The 23873-nt window shown below is 41.2% G+C and overlaps 2 protein-coding genes across 2 annotated transcripts; one reads left to right on the forward strand and one right to left on the reverse strand.

Annotated features, from left to right (window-relative positions):
• Positions 1-772: 772 nt before the first annotated feature.
• Positions 773-21233, forward strand: LOC111950709 (protein phosphatase methylesterase 1). Its single transcript, XM_023968521.2, has 14 exons — positions 773-1059; positions 1629-1722; positions 9386-9478; positions 11305-11362; positions 11478-11529; positions 12026-12180; positions 12392-12482; positions 12588-12653; positions 12724-12853; positions 15996-16122; positions 16253-16297; positions 16484-16548; positions 20193-20260; positions 20773-21233. Exons 1-14 carry the CDS (start codon positions 974-976, stop codon positions 20774-20776), a joined length of 1134 nt encoding a protein of 377 aa, XP_023824289.1. The 5' UTR covers positions 773-973; the 3' UTR covers positions 20777-21233.
• A 186-nt stretch (positions 21234-21419) lies between these two features.
• Positions 21420-22429, reverse strand: LOC111950710 (odorant receptor 131-2-like). Its single transcript, XM_023968522.2, has one exon. It carries the CDS (start codon positions 22386-22388, stop codon positions 21420-21422), a length of 969 nt encoding a protein of 322 aa, XP_023824290.1. The 5' UTR covers positions 22389-22429.
• Between the last annotated feature and the right edge of the window lie 1444 nt (positions 22430-23873).

The raw sequence follows: 23873 nt of genomic DNA on the forward strand, positions 1-23873 counted from the left end.
ATGACTCTATTTTCATTAATGACAGTTTGCATACTTTCAGGATAGAGGAAAACATCTGTTTGAGTATAGAAGGTTAACTGAAGGACATAGCAGTAACTGGGGTTGTTGCCTGTGTTCTCCATGACTACATAATATGTGTGCTGTTACCTCATGGCATTCAGCACCTCACAACGGAATCTCAGAAATATCAACCTTCATCCTGGTCAGGGGGGAAGGCAATGATGGGGCAGATTGAAGAATGATGATGATGATGGCATGGTGTAACAATCCCTGTTACCACAGACACACAAGAACATACACACATCATTGCACATGTCAGAATTCAGGTGTGTATAAAAAGGGCACTGCTCATCTTTGCCCTGCATCACACTGCCTTCTACTGGTTACTGTATGGTAGTGCCCACCAGTAATATACTTTACCTCCTTTTATTGATGCACACTTGCACACAAAGGGGTACATACCTCCATGCAGGGAACTGATGCCTTTCATCCATAGAGGTATTACATTAACTTGCACCCCAGGGATGATGATGATGATGATGATGATGATGATGATGATGATGATGATGATGATTAGGTTTCCAGTTATGACTATTATGATTATAACCGTTGGCATTATGATAATGATTATAATTTCTGTAAAAATGATTACGTCATCTTTTACTATTTACATATGTCAAGCCATGTTTCCGGGAAATGTAGTTTTTGTATGTCTGTATCTCGATGTTTTAGTTGAGAATGGTGTACAGTGTGCAGACATATCCCAGAGTGCAATGTGGCAAACGGGTTGTGGGAGAGGATTGGTTGTGTCGTGAAATGAGAACAATATTAGCTGCATTTGCAGATTTCTTTTCAATTTGTTGCTGCGAAAAAGCTACCCGGTATTGGAAGAAAAATCGTAGCGTATGGTTGGTTCGAAGGAGGGGCAAGATTTGGTAGTTGACTGAACGGCCTTGGCCCCGCGTTCGACTGAATGGAGAAACAGCTGCATTTGAATTTGTTAGCCTCCAGACCTCCCGTGCCAGGAGGTTTGCAGTCTGGGTCTAAAATGAGAATGGGGTGAGTTCATAGTCAGTACAGTAGTTGAGGTGCTTGGCGAGGTTTTCTCTGATAGTTGTGACTAAGCACTGCAACTGGAGAATGCATAGCTGACTAACATGAGCCAACAAGTCTCTTTCTATTTTTAACTGTGGCAAAGCTAGCTAGCTAAGTTCACAACATTGCTAGCAAGCTAAATGGGTAAGGTTAGCAAGCTAGCTAAAGTAACAGTTCAATCTATCTGACAGTTGACATTGGGTACTGAAACTAGTGAGGCGTTTCAATTGTATTATCTTGTCGTGAACAATGCTCTTATTCACTTGTTGTTCCATTCAAGTGCGACAGACAGCTGGTTTTGACAGGTCAGAAGGCTGTCATCATCAGTAACTTGAGTCCGAGTCAAGTGACCGTTCTGAAAGCAGTTGCTAAGCTTGCTAGCTACGACTCTTTTATGGGTTGTGCTGCCTCCATATTCATCACTATTGTTATTTGAGTGTGTACTACTGTGCTTGAACTAGGGGATAATGTAGGATTGACTACACTGTTTGTTTAAAATAATCTTCCTGTTTCTTATACTCCACCTGAGACAGACCTGGACGGAAGAGAGACTTCTCCCCTCTGTCCTGGAGTCAATACTTTGAAACGATGGAAGATGTTGAAGTGGAAAACGATAACGGCAAAGATATATCCTTTACTGCGGAGCCCATAAGCTTGCTACTGTACTTCTACACATTGAATAGAACCATGAATAATGTATCGTGTTTTTAAAAAATAATACAAAGCCTTTCATACAGCGTGTAAATCCTGATCCAGTGCATCATGAGCATATAATGTGGCACTGGACAAAATCTTGACCGGGAAGATTTACATTTACCGGCCATTTGAGACATTTTAATTGTAAGAGACAATTTGTGCTTGAACCGAAAATGTGGTCAGAGACTCCATATGGAGGATGTGTAAATTGCTGAGCCTCAGGAGGCATACAGAGGCCTTATTGAGCTCTGTACTGCATCACCATGCGCTGCCCACATTTTGTAACAATGCGGTGGGCTCCATATAGCTCTGCATTGACATGATTGGTTGACATTAGGTGGGGGCAGGAGGTCCTGGAAACACAAACTCACTTCCTTGACAACAGCTCTGCACTTCTCCGCGAAGTGGAAGAGGTATGAATGCCCTTGTGTCTGTAAATGCTGCACGGCCAATACAGAAGGCGGATTGACCATGCAGCGCCTTTAAGAACCCATTAGGGCGTTAACATAACGTGTAACTCCTGTGATGAAGCAGACAATAGAACTTCATTTTCAAGCAATTGCCAAAATGCAATTCGTGGGAAAACAACATTCTAAACAGCAAACCTTATAGCGGTTCCATATGTTAGAAACTTAGAATAGAGGGTTAATCTAAAGATGCAACAACTAGGATGGGTTGCTATTATGACTAGTACAGTATGGTGTCTTTGGCTTCTGGACATCAATAGAAAGTTGAGATGAAAACCAATAGCACAGGAGAGAAATGGCATAGCGGTGGATCCAATAGGAAAGTAAATGGAAATATGACTTGGCCACAGCGGAATTGATAATCATTAACTTATTAAAAGAAAAATAGCTGTGAATTGTTTTAAATCATAAACTCGTAGACCTATGCCTATTTGGGGGTGCCCGCAATTTGGGCAGCGCCGGTGGCAATAGTCCCAGCTGATTATTGAGTTGCTGCTGTCAGTGAACAGTATGTTAAATATGTGTGAAGATAATGTGCCTTGAACAGTGGCGATTTTGGCATGTAAATCTTGGTGGGGCAAACTCCTTTAACATTTTTTATTTTTTAATATACTTATGCATTCCAGCAAAGCCACTAAACAATACATGAATTGCACTATAATGGTGACAAACGGTGCCCACAAACTGTTAGGGTCTACATAAAGCTGTCCCAACAGCAGAGCTTTCTTTTCAGCACCATGGAGTGATTTCTTACCACTGCTACACCTGGCTTTCAGCAGAGCCTTGTCTGGCAGCGAAACAGTTCATTTAGCCTCATTTACTGCCTTAAAAAAACAAACAAAAAAAAKCWGCTGATATAGATGACTTGCTTAAACAAATGTGGTTTCTACTTACAATTGAGATGTACAAACTATGGCATAAGGGAATGATGAGATAAGAGGCGATCTGTAATTTTGATTAGGACATTGATGAGCGAGCTAAGACGGACGTAGTCAATATAACTATTTGTTCGGGACTTTTGAAATGTACAGCGACAGAATTCAGAACATGGGCTGTTCTTAGTTTTCGCCCTGTATACCAAGTCAGAACCGTGGTATAAATAACGGGGTCATATAAGCAGACAATGAAAGCTTTCAATATTCGATGATAACATTTCTCTAAAAGATGCTATAGGCTACATGTGCACCACCACCAAGTCAGAACAGTAGGCTAAATTCTGAGGGGGAAAGGGACCAAATTATTAGGGTGAGGCACATGGGCTACTAACAGCTTACTACACAACATACACTTAGTATTACTTTCTTAGCTACAGTATACGTATCTCCTTGGCATATTATATAATTTATGCAGCAGCATACAAGACATTTTTGGAGTCATCGTTGTGCTGCGCGCACTTGAACAGGAAGTTGGCGCGGCGCTCCATCTTTTGGGCAAATTTTGTCATGAAACGTTGTCATCAAAGTCTTGCATTCTCTGGATTTGTGGTGCTCAAGACAACTGGGAACTCGYAAAAAAACTAGAGGCCCGAGTTCACGACTTGGAATTCTGAGTTGGATCACCGTTCAAAACGTATTTTCCCAGTTGGAGCTCGTTTTTTTCCAGAGTTCCCATAGGTCTTGAACTCACTGAAGTCTGAAATTACCCAGTTCCGAGTATCCATTTGTCTTGAACGCGGCAGAAGTCATGCTGGATTGACAGCATGACCAATGCATTCAACCTTTTCTGGCCCATAGTGTTGCATGTGAATGTTAATCCTTTAAGCTTGGAAAAGACAGCCTTAAACCCAGACTTGGACCACACGCCCTCCACCGAATAGCAGGCAGGGGAAGCAAAATAGTGATTGCTTTGCAACGGTTGCAGTTAGCCACTGATTCCTTACAAACCACTCATTGTTGAATTTGAGATTTCCAACTTGTTGTTTAATGTTTGTCCAATGGCCGATGAGCACCAAAACGTTTTATCTAAGTTTATCTTCATATGACAAGGATTGAAAAGGATTTGCCAGTAGATTGTTGACATGATTCATGATGACTGCTTGCCTGCTAAGATTTTGAAAGTATGATATTGACAGTCCAATCAAAGCTACGGTAGATGCATCTTCACTTTTTCCACATTTTTGTTACTTTACAGCTTTTTACTTAGGTATTTGGCAGCGATTACAGCCTCTAGTCTTCTTGGGTATGACGCTACAAGCTTGGCACACCTGTATTTGGCGAGTTTCTCCATTATTTTTTTCTGCAGATCCTCTCAAGCTCTGTCAGGTTGGATGGGGAGCGTTGCTGCACAGCTATTTTCAGGTGTCTCCAGAGATGTTAGATCGTGTTCAACTCCGGGCTCTGGCTGGTCCACTCAAGGACATTCAGAGACTTGTCCCGAAGCCACTCCTGCGTTGTCTTGGCTGTGTGCTTAGGGTCGTTGTCATGTTGGAAGGTGAACCTTCTCCCCAGTCAGGTCCTGAGCCCTCTAGGAGCAGGCTTTCATCATGGATCTCTCAGTACTTTGTTCTGGTGTGGCTTCTGTCTGTCCATTCTCGTCACCACTATGATTGGTGGAGCGCTGCAGAGATAGGCTGCTTTGAAGCAAGCTAAGACATGCCTCATCATATAAGTAAAACATTCAGGTTTCAAACAATTAATTTGTTTTCTTTTTCAAAATGCATACTGCTTCCAGTTCACATTGTAAAGTGGTGGGTGATGCGCTGATAGCCTGTTGCCTGCAGTTTAATGGTGCTTCAATTACCAATAAAAATGGTAGCTTTTTTTTTATCACGCATTGAAACTGTTCTTAACAGGCAATTGCTTTTAGAATTTTTATTCAATGAATGGGCTATGGAGAAGCAAAATAAATCCCCTTTAAAATAGGTTCTTTATGTTGTGCACATAAACTCAGCAAAAAAATAAATGTCCCTTTTTCAGGACATTGTCTTTCAAAGATAATTTGTAAAAATCCAAATAACTTCACAGCTCTTCATTGTAAAGGGTTTAACACTGTTTTCCATGCATGTTCAATGAACCATAAACAATTAATGAACATGCACTTGTGGAACGGTCGTTAAGACACTAACAGCTTACAGACGGTAGGCAATGAAGGTCACAGTTATGAAAACTTAGGACACTAAAGAGGCCTTTCTACTGACTCTGAAAAACACCAAAAGAAAGATGTCCAGGGTCCCTGCTCATCTGCATGAATGTGCCTGAGGCATGCTGCAAGGAGGCATGAGGACTGCAGATGTGGCCAGGGCAATAAATTGCAATATCCGTACTGTGAGACGCCTAAGACAGCCCAACAGGGAGACAGGACGGACAGCTGAACGTCCTCGCAGTGGCAGACCATGTGTAAAAACGCCTGCACAGGATCGGTACATCCGATCATCACACCTGCGGGACAGGTACAATAACAACTGTTGCGACATTTGTAATTAATCAAATTAATTAAGCAAGTACCAATCAAAAGTTTGGACATCTACTGTTAGGTTCTTATTTTTCAGAGTAAATGACTCACAGACACTAGAGAAGCTTAACCAAGTTTAATACTTCCCAAAGGTTCTGTACAGCTGTATTCAGACAGCAAAACATTTCTCACCATCACAGTTATATACATCCCACTTAAGACACTCCTCCAATCCTTACATCTTATGGTGCAACAGGAAAAGGGTAACAGGATACCAAACCCTTATTACTCGCTTAAGGGGATCTGACCTCACCTCCTTACCTAATCCACAGATGTCCATCTGTCTTTCCTGTATCAGCACGGTGCTCTCCTCCCGTCCCCCAACACATTCCAACGCCATCTGGCTTTCTACAGTACAAAACCATTAACTTCTGACATAAAACCCAGTCGTCTCTTTCACTCCTAATATTCTATGCTTCTTCTCTATCATTTATTTAATATCTCAATGTTGAATCCAACACTACATTGTAGAATATAGTTAAGACATCACAACTATGAAGTAACACATATGGAATCAGTTAAGAACAAATTCTTATTTACAAGGACAGCCTACTCCATACTCCCCATCGGGGAATTGAACCCCGGTCTCCCGCTTGCCCGCATTCTCTATTACAGCCATTATTGAGGGTACTTGAGGTCACCGGGAAAGTCTGGACATGGCCTGCTCTCCCTTATGTAAGGAATTAGGCACTTTCCCATGTTTACTACAGTATGTATTAGAGGTCGACCGATTATAATTTTTCAACGCCGATACCGATTTATTGGAGGACCAAAAACAGCCGATACCGATTAATCGGCCAATTTTTATATATATATTTGTAGTAATGACAATTACAACAATACTGAATAAACAATGAACACTTTTATTTTAACTTAATATAATACATCAATAAAATCAATTTAGCCTCAAATAAATAATGAAACTTGTTAAATTTGGTTTACATAATGCAAAAACAAAGTGTTGGAGAAGAAAGTAAAAGTGCAATATGTGCCATGTAAGAAAGCTAACGTTTAAGTTCCTTGCTCAGAACATGAGAAAATATGAAAGCTGGTGGTTCTTTTTAACATGAGTCTTCAATATTCCCAGGTAAGAAGTTTTAGGTTGTAGTTATTATAGGACTGTTTCTCTCTATACCGTTTGTATTTCATATACCTTTTGACTATTGGATGTTCTAATAGGTATTTTAGTATTGCCAGCCTAATCTCGGGAGTTGATAGGCTTGAATAAACAGCGCAATGCTTGAAGCATTGCGAAGAGCTGCTGGCAAACGCAGGGATGTGCTGTTTGAATGAATGCTTACGAGCATGCTGCTGCCTACCACCGCTCAGTCAGACTGCGCTATCAAATCATAGACTTAATTATAATGTAATAACATACAGAAATACGAGCCTTAGTTTACGGTTTTGACCATATTAATGACCTATCGTTTAGAAAACCAAACGTTTATTCTTTCAGTGAAATACGGAACTGTTCCATATTTTATCTAACGGATGGCATCCCTAAGTCTAAATATTGCTGTTACATTACACAATCTTCAATGTTGTTATATTTATGTAAAACTCTGGCAAATTAGTTCGCAATGAGCCAGACGGCCCAAACTGTTGCATATACCCTGATTCTGCGTGCAATGAACGCAAGAGAAGTGACACAATTTGCCTAGTTAATATTGCCTGCTAACATGARTTTCTTAACTAAATATGCAGGTTTAAAAATATATACTTCTGTGTATTGATTTTAAGAAAGGCATTGATGTTTATGGTTAGGTACATTCGTGCAACGATTGTGCWTTTTTTTCCGCAAATGTGCTTTTGTTAAATCATCCCCCGTTTGGCGAAGTTGGCTGTCTTTGTTAGGAAGAAATGGTCTTCACACAGTTCGCAACGAGCCAGGCGGCCCAAACTGCTGCATACCCTGACTCTGTTGCACAGAACGCAAGAGAAGTGACACAATTTCCCTAGTTAAAAGAAATTCATGTTAGCAGGCAATATTAACTAAATATGCAGGTTTAAAAAGATATACTTGTGTATTGATTTTAAGAAAGGTGTTGATGTTTATGGTTGGGTACACATTGGTGCAACGACGGTGCTTTTTTCYCGAATGCGCTTGTTAAATCACCCGTTTGGCGAAGTAGGCTGTGATTCAAGGATAAATTAACAGGCACTGCATTGATTATATGCAACGCAGGACAAACTAAATAGTTTGTAGTTAACAAGTGATTATGTTAAGATTGATTGTTTTTTATAAGATAKGTTTAATGCTATCTAGAACCTTACCTTAGCTCCTTGCTGCACTCGCATAACAGGTAGTCAGCCTGGCACGCAGTCTCCTCGTGGAGTGCAATGTCATCGGCCATAATCGGTGTCCAAAAATGCCGATTACCGATTGTTATGAAAACTTGAAATCGGCCCTAATTAATCGGTCGACCTCTAGTATGTATTGTATGTAGGCCATGTTTACTTGTCAGATGGCAACAACAACTGCCCGAGTTACAACCGGAACGCACAATCACTCCATCAGTGCTCAGACTGTCCGCAATAGGCTGAGAGAGGCTGAACTGAGGGCTTGTAGGCCTGTTGTAAGGCAGGTCCTCACCAGACATAACCGGCACATATGGGCACAAAACCACCGTCGCTGGACGCAGACAGTACTGGCAAAAAGTGCTCTTCACTCTTCACAAAAAGTGCGGTTTTGTCTCACCAGGGGTGATGGTCGGATTCACGTTTATCGTCAAAGGAATGAGTGTTACACCGAGGCCTGTACTCTGGAGCGGGATCGAGGTGGAGGTTCCGTCATGGTCTAGGGTGGTGTGTCACAGCATCATCGGACTAAGCTTGTTGTCATTGCAGGCAATCTCAACGCTGTGCGTTGCAGGGAAGACATCCTCCTCCCTCATGTGGTACTGACATGACCCTCCAGCATGACAATGCCACCAGCCATACTGCTCGTTCCGTGCGTGATTTCCTGCAAGACAGGAATGCCAGTGTTCTGCCATGGCCAGCAAAGAGCCCGGATTTCAATCTCATTGAGCACGTCTGTCTGGGACCTGTTGGATCAGAGGGTGAGAGCTAGGCGGGTGAGAGCCCCCCCCCCCCCCCCCCCACGGAAATGTCCGGGAACTTGCAGGTGCCTTGTTGGAAGAGTGGGGTAACATCTCACAGCAAGAACTGGCAAATCTGGTACAGTCCATGAGGAGGAGATGCACTGCAGTACTTAATGCAGCTGGTGGCCACACCAGATACTGACTTTTACTTCTGAATTTAACCCCCCCCCCCTCCCCATTTGTTCAGGGACACATTATTCAATTTCTGTTAGTCACATGTCTTTGGAACTTGTTCAGTTTGTCTGTTGTTGAGTCTTGTTTTGTTCATACAAATATTTACACATGTTAAGTTTGCTGAAAATAAACGCAGTTGACAATGTGAGGACGGTCTTTTTTTGCTGAGTTTAGTTGTGATAGTTGTTGGATAAATAAGATGCACGATGACTCGTGGCCAAATTCCACAAAGTTGTGGAAATTGTCCTATAGACCGATAAGCATGAGAGTCTACTGTATTTCCATCAATTGGTATTTCCATCAATGAATATAAAGCATTATTTTGCCATAGGATATTTTTTTTATCGGCTTTAACAGAAGCCCTGATGTGTCTGTACTCTATATTCCTTGACTACTCTGCACACGTTCAGAATCTATAGCAGTGGCCAGCATGGTCCTGTGCTTCTACTACTCCATGGAGGAGGCCACTCTGCTCTCTCCTGGGCTGTGTTCACTGTGAGTAATACTATCAAATACCAGATAGAGCACCCATCCTGTTTTATGTACACACACTACAGTGGTTCCTCCTTTAAATGTTGCAACATTACGCCGCGGGACTTAGAGGTAATTTGTGATTTAGTACGGTACCCTGCGTCACCACGTCATTGCTCCAAACCAGCACAAGGGGGAAATAGAGTTCTGATTATGCTTTTGGGTCCTACTATGTGTCTGACAATGAATGGGCGACATAAAAATAAAATAAAATACAAAATTAAGTTGCAGCTGTCAGTGAAACTGATAATTGTGCACGACTTCAGTATTACTTACTAAAACTGTTACACTAAGGTTTTTATTTTATTTTGTTAGGATTATTTTGCTCTTTGCTGTTAAGTTGTGTAGGTCTTATTTATTTAAAGAGCATATTGAAGTTAGACGCAATAGCCTACAACTATTTTAGCACCGTTTCGCGCTGCTCTGAGACAAGCATGGGGACTTGTCTTGCTAAATCAACAAGATTTTTATTTTCACTGAATCTCCGTTTGGGTATTGGTTAGACTAGGATTAGAAAATTAGGGTGTAGAAATGTTATGCTCTTAGTGTAGCCTTTATTTAACTAGGCAAGTCAGTTAAGAACAAATTCTAATTTACAAGGACACAGCCTACTCCATACTCCCCATCGGGGAATTGAACCCTGGTCTCCCGCTTGCCCGCATTCTCTATTACAGCCATTATTGAGGGTACTTGAGGTCACCGGGAAAGTCTGGACATGGCCTGCTCTCCGTTATGTAAGGAATTAGGCACTTTCCCATGTTTACTACAGTATGTATTGTAGGCTATGTTTACTTGTCAGACTAATCCTTCTGTGTTGACAGAATATAAGCAAGTGATGTCTGCTAAATAATCAAGTTAGGTTTCTCCAGAAATAAATTATTCTAAATAGCAAACTGGCTTTATTTACAAATTAGTGAGAATGTCTCACCCCATGTTCAAGAATTGCCTTTTTCTCGCTCACTCTAGGTTAAATGAAAACGAAATCTCCAATATCTTTACTTTTTAAACAAGCTATTATTATTAATTAATTTAGAATTATATAAAAGCCCCTTAGATATTCTCACAGATCCTAACAGAAAATGCCCCTTAGATATTAATGTAAAATCCTCAAATCCTCTAAATGTAGTTATTGGCGGAAAGTCACATCATTGAAAAAAATCTTTTTTGATATACTGTATGCCTGCCATAGGCAAAATGAGCATTGGTTACACTACAGTTATGGTGTGGAAATGTTATGCCTGTTAGATATTAATTTAGAATCCTCCAATCCTCTTATGCTGTAGCCTACTCCCAACTGTCACYTTGTACAGCGCCATATTTTCCATTCCATCCTAATGGAAACCCTGAGGGTTTTGTTTTTCTCGGAATAGAAACACCATAATATGAATCAAATTAATAAAGCCAAATTTCTTAATCAATCCCATATACTATGTTATTACAAAAAAGGTTTTCAATTATCTAGTAATGCCAATATGGGAGACTATCAAATGCTTCTCAAAGTTGCCCTCTGGTGGTCAAACTAGCACTAACTTGCATTAACGAAAAAGAAAATGTCTGACAATTAAATAACGTGCCATAGAATGCTGCAGCAGTCCGCAAGGTGTGCTGCAGTATAACGCAACTTTTAAAGGAGGAACCACTGTACCATCACAACATGTCTTGCATTTAAGGTTGTGTTAAGTGACTGTTGAATATGGAGCAGGATGTTTGTGAGCCTGCCTTATAGCACAGATTGACACTGCATTCAGGCCAGAGTTAACAGTTTACACAGAGTGTGTTTGTGTTTTCAGGAGGTGATATACAGCAGAATTAACTGCAGGGTGGTGGCTATGGACCTCAGGGCCCATGGTGAGTGGCTAACTCTTCCTCATGATAACACACATTTCATCTGGTTACCTCATATTCATCGTCTCAATAGTATTCGTTTTTTTATTTTTTTTATTTAATTTTCTGTCCCACACAGGTGACACCAAAGTAAAGAATTCTGACGATCTCTCAGCGGAAACAATGGCCAAGTAAGTTGTCAGGAATTTTTTGGCTACTAACATTTACAGATAAAATTACCCACACGCTCTGTCATTCAGAGATGAGTGTTCTGCAGGGCGAGTGATGAGGGAGGTATTGGGTTGTTGAGATGGTATGGGAGGGGACAGGACAGGACAGGAGGCAGTGGTGTAGGTGTACTGCAGGGGGGTGAAGAGAACCTGCTGGAGAGAGGACTGAGTCAGATGAACCATCTGCTGCTGCTGCTTCTCACTGAGACACTAATCTGCTGTTTGATGCAAGGAGAAAACAGGCTTGCTGCATCCCCCAAAATAGTGTTTATATCAACAAAGTGCCAGTGGGAAGACACTGACATCTCTTTCTGTGTCTGCTCTGGAAACTAAGGGACAGAGATTCCTATATTCTCCATATTCTGTTTTCTGTGGTTGTTTGAGGAGCTGAATAAGGCTGGTTTGTATGAGTGAGATTGTTCCTGCAGTTGGTTGATGCTGGTGTTGTCTCCACCAGGGACATTGGCAAAGTGGTTGAAGCACTCTATGGAGAAAACCCGCCTCCGATCATGATGATTGGACACAGCATGGGTGGAGCTATAGCAGTTCATACCGCTGCAGCCAACCACGTGCCGTCGTTACTTGGCCTTTGCGTCATTGACGTCGTGGAAGGTGATTTATAGTACTTGTGTTGGTTTTTTTTGTCCCATGATCGGGACTTTTGATGATCAAATAAGCAGCAGTTGGGGAGCTGAAAAAAGAGAACGGATTAATTCATTGTTTTATATGCTTCTAGTAAAGTGATTTGACACAACTAGGCGTATTCATCAATTTATTGATTGACTGATTAGTTAATCATATTTATGTTATTGTATTTATTCAGGCACAGCAATGGATGCCTTGAACAGTATGCAGAATTTCCTCAGGAGTCGACCAAAGACCTTTAAGTCTGTGGAGAATGCCATTGAGTGGAGGTGAGATGCTGTCCATACACGCTGAAGTGTAAAAATACTCAAATGCTTTACTAATAGAGCATAATCCAAGTAATGTGTTCTCTGAACTTGTCCATCCCCCATCAGTGTGAAGAGTGGACAGATCCGAAACGTTGAGTCAGCCCGGGTGTCCATGGGAGGCCAGGTGAAAAAGTAAGTCTGGACTTTAAGATGTGACTGTTCAGGACCTGTAACTAAATACAGTTTTTTACCTCTTCCATAGATGTGAGGAACCCCTCAACAGTCCAGGTGTCTCCAAAAGTATCGGTGAAGTCATCATTGAAGAGGAGGAGGAGGAGGAGGAGGAGGAAGGAGAATCCAATCACAAGAGAAAGAAGGAGGACGACCAAGAGGTCAGGGCTGAGCTGATTAGTGGGAAATGTTGTTGATTTAAAAACATAACTACATTTTATACCTACAGTGCATTTGGAAAGTATTCAGACCCCTTGACTTTTTCCACATTTTAGAGAGAGAGAGAATACCATCCTGTGTAGATAACCAAGGTGGCTTATGGGAAGGTTAGAAGTGACTGACTAAGCAATCTTGGTATCAGCTATAGAAAATCTGTGCATCATCTGTAAACGCTAGACTCTCAGCCTAATAGTCAGTCAAGAATAGTGGGCTGACGGTCTCATTATTTCAATAATTAATCGATATTAAATAGATGATTGTTTGAAGAAATTACCAAGACCAAGTCTCTCTCAGTACTGAATTTCCACGACAGTCTTCTTGGATATGACGCTACAAGCTTGGCACACCTGTATTTGGGGAGTTTCTCCTATTCTCTGCAGATCCTCTCAAGCGCCGTCAGGTTGGATGGGGAGCGTCGCTGCACAGCTATTTTCAGGTCTCTCCAGAGATGTTCGATCGGGTTCAAGTTCGGGCTCTGGTTGGGCCACACTTATTCAGAGACTTATCCCGGAGCCACTCCTGCATTGTATTGGCTGTGTGCTATGGGTCACTGTCCTGTTGGAAGGTGAACCTTCGCCCCAGTCTGAGGTCCTGAGCACTCTGGAGCAGGTTTTCATCAAGGATCTCTCAGTACTTTGCTTTCCCCCGATCCTGACTAGTCTCCCAGTCCCTGCTGCTGAAAAACGTCCCCACAGCATGATGCTGCCACCACCATGCTTCACCGTAGGGATGGTGCCAGGTTTACTCCAGATGTGACGCTTGGCATTCAGGCCAAAGAGTTCAATCTTTGTTTCATCAGACCAGAGAATCTTCTTTCTCATGGTCTCAGAGTCCTTTAGGTGCCTTTTGGCAAACTCCAAGCAGGCTGTCATGTGCCTTTGACTGAGGAGTAGCTTCTGTCTGGCCACTCTACCATAAAGGTCTGATTGGTGGAGTGCTGCAGAGATGGTTGTCCTTCTGGAAAGTTCTCCCATCTCCACAGTGGAGCTCTGTCAGTGACCATTGGGTTCTTGGTCACCTACCTGACCAAGGCCCTTCCCCCACGATTGCTCAGTGTGGCCGGGCAGCCAGCTCTAGGAAGTGTCTACGTAGTTCCAAACGTCTTCCATTTAAGAATGATGGAGGCCACTGTGTTCTTGGACCTTCAATGCTGCAGACATTTTTTGGTACACTTTCCCAGATCTGTACCTCGACACAATCCTGTCTCGGAGCTCTACTGACAATTCCTTCGACCTCATCGCTTGGTTTTTGCTCTCACATGCACTGTCAACTGTAGGACCTTAAATAGACAGGTGTGTGCCTTTCCAAATCATGTCCAATCAATTGAATTTAACACATGTGGACTCCAAGTTGTAGAAACATCTCAAGGATGATAAATTGGAAACCGGATGCTCCTGAGCTCAATTTTGAGTCTCATAGCAAAGGGTCTGAATATTTATGTAAATAAGGTATTTCTGTTTTATTTTGAATACWAAAATTTCTGAACGTTGTTTTGCTTTGTCATTATTGGGTATTGTGTGTAGATTGATGGGAAAACATTTTATTTCATATATTTAGAATAGGGCTGTAACGCAACAAAATGTGGGGAAAGGGTCTGAATACTTTCCGAATGTACTGTATGTGTTCAGGTGGGTTTGTATGCATGAGTCTTAGGCATTAGTGGCTGGGCTGTTCCACAAATTCGGTGCATGTTGAGAAGTGTAACTTGTTTCTTTAGACATTTTATTTTTATGAATGGTTTCACCATGTTAAAACGAGAGCTCAGTTCACATTATAGGGGTGACCATAAAATGAGGGACAAATGAATAACTAATCACATGAAATAAATGAATGAATCGAAAGCAACAAAATAACTAGGGCTTTTCAATTCTGTTTAAAATCTTCCTGGAAGTGATAGTGTTGACGGAGAGACTTGTCAAAATACTGAATTTTGGCCCCTTAGCGAGCCTTTATTTATACTGAACAAAAAATGTATACACAACATGTAAAGTGTTGGTTTCATGAGTTAAAATAAAAAATCCCCAACATTTTCCATGAGCACAAAAAGCTTATTTCTCTAAAATGTTGTGCACAAATTTGTTTACATCCCTGTTAGTGAGCATTTCTCCTTTGCCAAGATAATCCATCCACCTGACAGGTATGGCATATCAAGAAGCTTATTAAACAGCATTATCATTACACAGATGCACCTTGTGCTGGGGACAATAAAAGGCCACTAAAATGTGCAATTTTGTCACACAACACAATGCCACGGATGTCTTAAGTTTTGAGTAAACGTGCAATTGACATGCTAACTGCAGGAATGTCCACCAGAGCTGTTGGCAGAGATTTGAATGCTAATTTTGCTACCATAAGCTGCCTCCAACGTCAGTTTAGAGAATTTGGCAGTATGTCCAACCGGCCTCCCAACCGCAGACCACGTGTACCCACACCAGCCCAGGACCTCCACTTCCGGCTTCTTCACCTGCGGGATCGTCTGAGATCAGCCACCCGGACAGCTGATGAAACTGAGGAGTATTTCTGTCTGTAATAAAGCCCTTTTGTGGCCTATGCCCACCCATGGCTGCGCCCCTGCCCAGTCATGTGAAATCAATGGATTAGGGCCTAATGAAATTATTTAAATTGACTTATTTCCATATATGAACTGTAACTCAGTAAAATCATTGAAATTGTTACATTTTGCGTTTACATTTTTGTTCAGTGTATATATAAAAATTCTGATMTATTGAATTCTCCATGTGGTCTATATTAAAGGGAACTTAATTTAATATCATGCTTTTAAAATTCAATATTGGTGCACAATTTCTACTTAAAATATAAAAGGATTTTATTTTTTTCTTGGAACAACCCAGTTGGTGTATACATCTGGGTGCATATGTCATCTTGGGGAAGTGTGTATTACATTTCCCACCTTTACACAGTCTGTTGTAGTGTGTACATGAAGAGTAAATTAACAGGGCGGCGCACAATTGGCCCAGTGTCGTCCGGGTTAGGGCTTGGCTAGGGTAGGCTGTCATTCGTAAATAAGAATTTGTTCTTAACTGACTTGCCTAGTTAAATAAACAGTCTCTTGGCCTTCTTTAGGTGAAGGAGAGCCTCTATACCTGGCAGGTTGATCTGTCAAAGACAGAGAAGTACTGGGAGGGCTGGTTCAGTGGACTGTCTGCCCTCTTCCTCTCCTGCCCTGTGCCAAAACTGCTCCTGCTCGCTGGTGAGTCCCTTAGTTAAGTCAGTTTTAATCCACATGACTTTAAATTGTTTTCAATATAATTAAAATGCCTTTTTGTCTTTGACATTGGACTAGAGCACACATTGTTGATATAATATTTCCCTCTTTACAGGTGTGGACAGGCTTGATAAAGATCTCACAATTGGACAGATGCAAGGTGAGGACGGCCTCATAGATTAATGTGRGTTAGGTTGGTTGGTTGTTTACAATTATGGCTCCGATAGTGACCGTGAAATCCCACTGTAGATCTTCCCCCACCCACTCCTTGTTGGTTTACAGTCACATCCTTTAAATCCAATAGAAGTGTGTTGCACATGAAGTTTTGTGTTCTGTTTGTGTTCAGGGAAGTTCCAGATGCAGGTGCTCCCTCAGTGTGGCCATGCTGTCCATGAGGACGCCCCTGAAAAAGTGAGTGGGTTTTAACCGTCTGGATATGAAGGTATGAGGCTGAACAACTGCTTGGTGCATGTGCAGGCAGGTCACTAGAAACACATGTCGATTTTGGACGTTTGAAAAGAGAATGTCGATATATGCTGTCCTCGGCGCTCACCCCAAAAATGTAAAACTACGGCAGAGCTCTGGGCTGGAACACACGACGCTCAGATCCAGAGCGCACTGCTTAGACCACTGCGCCCGGCAGTTCACAATTGTCTAGCAAGCAGGGAGAGTACTTGATGATACTATATAATTAATAGTGGGCTCTTTGATGTTGTTCTATTATTTATAGTAGTTGTCGTATATTATCTCCAATGTATCGTCCATGTAAAGAACCTGTCTGATCAGGATGAACAATACCTGGTAAAACCCTTTTTTAATTCTGAGTGCTATGCATTTCGCTAGTATTTTTGCATCACAACATTGAAATATAAGGGGCCTCCAGTTTTTTAGATAGACTGGGTCTTTATATTTGCCATCTGGGTCTTGTTTTAGTAATATAGAAATCAGACCTTCCTGCTGAGTACCTGACAGACTACCATTTCTATAGGAGTAGTTAAAACAATCTAACAATGGAGCTTTTAGTATATCAAAAAAAGGCTTCACATACCTCTACCGGTATGCCATCATGCCCTGGGGTTTTTCCAGACTGAAAGGATTTAATAGCCTCAGTTATTCCTCTGTAATTTGGCCTTCGCGCTGATCTTTCTGTACATTTAATTTTCTATTTTTTWATATTATTTAGAAATAATTCCTTAACGTAATCTTCATTCAGTGGGGGAGGATGAGACGGGAAAGAACATCTGCCTAAAATAATTCACTTCCTCTCTTAAAATATAATTCGGAGAATCATAGATGACTCCGTATTCAGTAWCGAGTTTCTGCAAATTKTTTTTGTTAGCGTTCCTGTATTGGAGATTCAGGAAGAATTTAGTTCATTTTTCAGATCTTTTGCTTTATTTTTGTAATAGATTACTTTAGATTGTTCTTGAAAAAGTTCCTCAAGTTATTTTTGTTTTTCCTCTAACTTATTTTGTATCTGTAGTATCATTTTTATTTCTATCTACCTAAACTATTAGTGCATGGATTAGTTAGTCTTGTCACTTTAGCCAGAAACTGCTTTTTTATTATTGATGAATATTGAATTGAATGACCTCTAAAGGTACATTTTTAAAGGTATKCCAAACAATAAGGGGATTTGCTGAACCTATATTATACTGGGAAAATTCAGTTTAAATTATTTTGTCTTAGTTAAAAATAAGTTATCCTCCAGGAAACTTTGATTAAATTTCCAATATCCCCGTCCACGTGGAAATTCTATAAGAGTTATGTGAATGCCAATTAGATGATCATCCAATCACATTCTGTCTCCTATTAAACGTTTTTTAAACTTTGATGCAAGAGAGAAAGAGAAAAAGTAGTTAAGACGACTAGCTTAAGTCTCCTCTGTATATCTCACTAGGTCGGGGATTTTTAGTCTCCATATATACACTATTTCTAATGTGTCCATAATATTTGTGTTTTCCTTAAGGGCATGGTGATAGTTTGTGGAGTGATTACCTTTGCGGTCCGTTGAGGTACTTACTGTTTTATAAACTCAGCAAAAAAAGAAACATCTTCTCACTGTCAACTGCGTTTATTTTCAGCAAACTTAACATGTGTAGATATTTGTATGAACATAACAAGATTCAACAACTGAGACATAAACTGAACAAGTTCCACAGACATGTGACGAATGGAAATGGAATAATGTGTCCCTGAACAAAGGGGGGTTCAAAATCAAAAGTAACAGTCAGTATCTGGATTGGCCACCAGCACTGCAGTAGTTAATGCAGCATCTTCTCCTCGTGGACTGCACCAGATTTGCCAGTTCTTGCTGTGAGATGTTACCCCACTCTTCCACCAAAGCACCTGCAAGTTCCCGGACATTTCTGGGGGGAATGGCCCTAGCCCTCACCCTCCGATCCAACAGTTCCCAGAAGTGCTCAATGGGATTGAGATCTGGGTTCTTCGCTGGCCATGGCAGAACACTGACATTCCTGTTTTGCACGAAATCACGCACAGAACGAGCAGTATGGCTGGTGACATTGTCATGCTGGAGGGTCATGTCAGGATGAGCCTGCAGGAAGGGTACCACTTGAGGGAGGAGGATGTCTTCCCTGTAACGCATAGCGTTGAAATTGCSTGCAATGACAACAAGCTCAGTCCCATGATGCTGTGACACACCGCCCCAGACCATGACGGACCCTCCACTTCCAAATCAATTCCGCTCCAGAGTACAGGCCTCGTGTAACGCTCATTCCTTCGACGATAAACGCGAATCCGACCATCACCCCTGGTGAGACAAAACCGCGACTTGTCAGCACTTTTTGCCAGTCCTGTCTGGTCCAGCGACGGTGGGTTTGTGCCTATAGGCGACGTTGTTGCCGGTGAGGACCTGCCTTACAACAGCCTACAAGCCCTCAGTCCAACCTCTCTGTCTTTTACGGACAGTCTGAGCACTGATCGAGGGATTGTGCGTTCCTGTTGTAACTCGGGCAGTTGTTGTTGCGATCCTGTACCTGTCCCGCAGGTGTGATGTTCGGATGTACTGATCCTGTGCAGGTGTTGTTACATGTGGTCTGCCACTGCGAGGACAATCAGCTGTCCGTCCTGTCTCTCTGTAGCGCTGTCTTAGGCGTCTCACAGTACGGACATTGCAATATATTGCCCTGGCCACATCTGCAGTCCTCATGCCTCCTTGCAGCATGCCTCAGGCACGTTCATGCAGATGAGCAGGGACCCTGGGCATCTTTCTTTTTGTGTTTTTCAGAGTCAGTAGAAATCCTCTTTAGTGTCATAAGTTTTCATAACTGTGACCTTCATTGCCTACCGTCTGTAAGCTGTTAGTGTCTTAACGACTGTTCCACAGGTGGATGTTCATTAATTGTTTATGATTCATTGAACAAGCATGGGAAACAGTGTTTAAACCCTTTACAATGAAGATCTGTGAAGTTATTTGGATTTTAACTAATTATCTTTGAAAGACAGGGTTCTGAAAAGGGGACGTTTCTTTTTTGCTGAGTTTAGTCTCCTACCATAGCCAGCTAACTAGCGATTAGCATTAGTGGCTAACACGATTTAGCTTAACTTGCTAAGAAAATACAATCTAGCTGTTTGCAGATGTAAGAAACAAAAACTAATATTGTAATTATAGATCGCTTGTGGATTTATATTAAGATCAAAGTGGAAACAACATCGTTGTCATCAACATTGTTGCATGTGCTGCATTGACCATGCAGACTGAACGAAAGTGTCTCGTGGTCAAGCAACAACAAATGCGCACCTTGAGTGACAGGATGGGACTAGGTCTGTGTGGAAAGCGGCATGGAGAGAGGGAGTGGAGAGGGATGACTCAAGTAGCGGAGTAAACTATAAAAATGGACGTTACACACGGCGTATCAGATTTAACAAACCAAACATTCAAATACCGTTATAGAAGGTAAAGTAAAAACCCAAACCGGTCCGTGCATAAATACCGGTGTATATCGTTAAATACGGTATACCGCCCAACCCTATTCTCAATGTCTGGGAAGTAAAGTCTGGGAACTAAATCCACATTGCTTTTGTTTCCCCAGGTAGCAGACGCTCTGGCCTCGTTCATGGTCCGTCACAAGTTCACTGAACTCAAGGAAGGTTTCCTGTGGTAAGACTCATTTAACTCGAATAGAAACTTATCACACTTATCATTGTTTATTACTTTTAATTCTGCTTGTCCAATAGTCAATGTACAATCTCATTGTTAAGACCTGCATAAGCATGTATCGCTTCTCTGCACTGTTAAAATCACATGATTTGTGGCCTGGGTGGTCTATCAGTTAGGACTGCAGCCTACAACACATGCTTGCCAGTGTCGGCGGGGGTACAAATCCGTCCCACTGCCTTTGTGACTCTGTCTATCTCTCCTCGGTCAAATAAAAAACAAAACCCTCAATGTGTATATATACATTAAAAGAATCAACTCATAAATTATGGACGTCATACAATATAAGGTTTTGTAACGATTGCTGACACCAATATTGGTAGTTACTGTATAATGTCTGTTTTAACACAAGTAATTATTTTTTATATCTAATGGGATGCTAACTGGTACAGGAAAACCAGAAGGCATGTGTTTATGCTTTCGTGTTCTTGTTTTTTTTTGTCAAATTGTAACAGCTAATGGGAATGGGATCCAAATAAATAGTATACTACATAGAAAAGTCCCAGTTTTGCCCTGGACCCAAACAGCACTTATGGAGGAGTTGCCTCAACTCATGGACACCATCTTCTGCCAATTACTCCCAACTGGAAGAAAATAGATCGGGATAAATTAAATAAACATGAGCACTATACAACTGCAAAATTCTCAGCACTTTGATTCTTAAATTTAAATTAGCTTTTGTAATTATTACTTTGCGAAATGTACATGTAGATCTTTTGCCAATATGACTTTGAATTTTTAGTTTTTTTTATAATGCAGGGATTTGGTTTCACCCATCCCACTCAACCTTTTTTTCTTTTCATTTCCTGTGATGGCTTGCATGTTTCTTGTTCAATTTTGGGTAACTCCATGTTGTGCTATGTATTTAACATCGTTGGATTTTAAGAATGATGATTAAAAATGCATTAGGACAATTTCTACAGATCTTTTCATTTCTGTTGCATGTCTGGTTTATGCACTGTTTACTTCCATGGTGAACAGAGACACCCATTAGGGACTATTCTGCCAGTGTACAAGACTGACGATGGGCTCCCAATTGTCTTAACCTGCCCGGTCAGTTATCTGGCTTGAAGGAACATGAAGAAAAATAGTGCCAAGTTTTCTATTGTACCATCACAGCAGCCTTGACCTTTCTAGTTCTGCAAGTTAAGTAGTGTAGGAACAGGGGTCGTACGGCGTCATCCCTCAGCCCGTAGATGAGTGGGCTCAGACATCTTGGCAGGATGATAAGGAAGAGGAAGTTGAAGTATCGCAGGTCAATAAAGATGGTAGTACTGCTTACACTGGCCAGTGCACTTTCTATGGGTGCGTACAGAAAAGAGGAGAGAGAAAGACCCAGCTGAACCAGGTGCAGCAGCACTGTCTTGTGGGCCTTACTGGCTTTAGTTTTGTCAGAAAAGGAGGCAGACCTGGCTGTGACAATTATGGCAATGTATGTGTAAATGATGATGAGAGACACAGCTACAAAGCAAAAAGCATTGAACCCCTGAAACACTTGCATCTGCCACAATGCAATGAATAACTTCTGTCGTGTGCAAAATATCGGGGTAACAAAAAAGCCGGGATCTTTTGCTGTAGAATAAAGCATATCAATTATAAGATTTATGAATATGACAAGCCAGATGACAGCAATGGCAATGCCAGATCTTTTGGGTGTGGCTATGTCACTATGCCGTAGAGGGAGGCAGATGGCTGCATAGCGTTCTAGAGACATCAACGCCAAGTTAAGTGGGGCAACACGGGACATGCCACTGCCAAACATGACAAYCAGTCCACAGACAACCTTTACCAATCGTAGATAAACCAAGGCAAACGCATACATAAGGCAGCTGACCAGCAACTGCATGGAGTCATTTAATAGCAAATGTGTGAAGAGAATGTAGCGGGGAATTTCCATAAAAGTCATTCTGCTACTCATAGCAAAAATCATCACGCAATTTATGTAGATAAAAAATACAGCCATCAGGATTGCCACTGCCACTTTAACCATAGTCCTCTCATTCATCTCAAATATGATCATCTCTTCATATATAAAAGACGTGTCCTGAAAGGTTTCATTGGTTACTGCCATACTGAGTGCCTTTGAAAAGAGAGAAGAGATTGAGAGGAGAACCTATTAGAACATTATTATTACAAGAAACTAAAACATAAATGTTTATCTGATTAATATTATTCAAAATCTGTAAAAAAAGAAATCAGAGGTGACAGTTCTAACAAGTCATTCATAGATCTGTACACCGAAATCTGAAATACAAACCTGTGTGATTGGTAGGACTGAGGGAGCCTTCCTCAGACTAGTTGTGCTGTTGAGCTCTGTATTTATAAATGGACAAAGTCAGTGACATCATGGTATCATTGGCCCTAAGGTAAAGATCATCTCTGATTGGGCTACCCTTTCACTCACTCACTCACTCTCTCTCTCTCACACACACACACACACATGAGATGGGTACCAATACTCCCCAAGAACAGAATGATCTGAGAGGAGAGATGGCCAGTTGACAACTTATTGATCATTCTACCAGTTTACTTCAGTAGCACTGTATAGGCAGTGGTGTAAAAAGTACCCAAAAGTAAAGATACCTTATTATAAAATGACTCAAGTGAAAGGCACCCAGTAAAATACTATTTGATTCAAATTATTAAAGTATTTGGTTTTAAATATAACTAAGTATCAAAAGTAAAAGTATAAATAATTTCAAATTCCTTATATTAAGCCATCCAGACGGCACCATTTTKTTGTTTTTTAAATTTACGGATCGCCAGGGGTATACTTCAAAACTCAGACATCATTTACAAATGAAGAATATGTGTTTGGTGAGTCTGCCAGATCAGAGGCAGTAGGGATGGCCAGGGATGTTCTCTTGATAACTGTGTGAATTGGACCATTTTTCTGTTTTGCTAAACATTCATAATGTAATTAGTACTTTTGGGTGTCAGTGAAAATGTATGGAGTAAAAAGTACATTATTTTCTTTAGGAATGAGGTGAATAAAAGTAAAAGTTGTCAAAAATATGGGGTTGGAAAAAGGATATATTGAACTATACACTGATTGTACAAAACATATTGAGTTGCACCCACTTTTGTCCTCAGAACAGCCTCAATTCTTTGGGGCATGGATTCTACAAGGTGTCAAAAGCGTTCCACAGGCATGCCTAGTTGGCTGGATGTCTATGTCTAGTTGGCTGGATGTCCTTTGGGTGGTGAACCATTCTTGATACACGTGGGAAACTGTTGAGTGTGAAAAACCCAGCAGCGTTGCAATTCTTGACACACTGAAATCAGTGCGCCTGGCATCTACTACCATACCCCATTCAAAGGCACTTTAATCTTTTATCTTGCCCATTTACCCTATGAATGGCACACATACACAATCCATGTCTCAAGGCTTAAAAATCCTTCTTTAACCTGTCTCCGCCCCTACACTGATTGGAGTGGATTTAACAGGTAACATCAATAAGGGATCATATCTTTCACCTGGATTCCCCTGGTCAGTCTGTCATGGAAAGAGCAGGTGTTCCTAATTTTTTGGACACTATGGTGGTAAATTCAAAAT

Source organism: Salvelinus sp. IW2-2015, linkage group LG23 (assembly GCF_002910315.2).
Source record: "Salvelinus sp. IW2-2015 linkage group LG23, ASM291031v2, whole genome shotgun sequence".
Lineage (NCBI taxonomy): Eukaryota > Metazoa > Chordata > Actinopteri > Salmoniformes > Salmonidae > Salvelinus > Salvelinus sp. IW2-2015.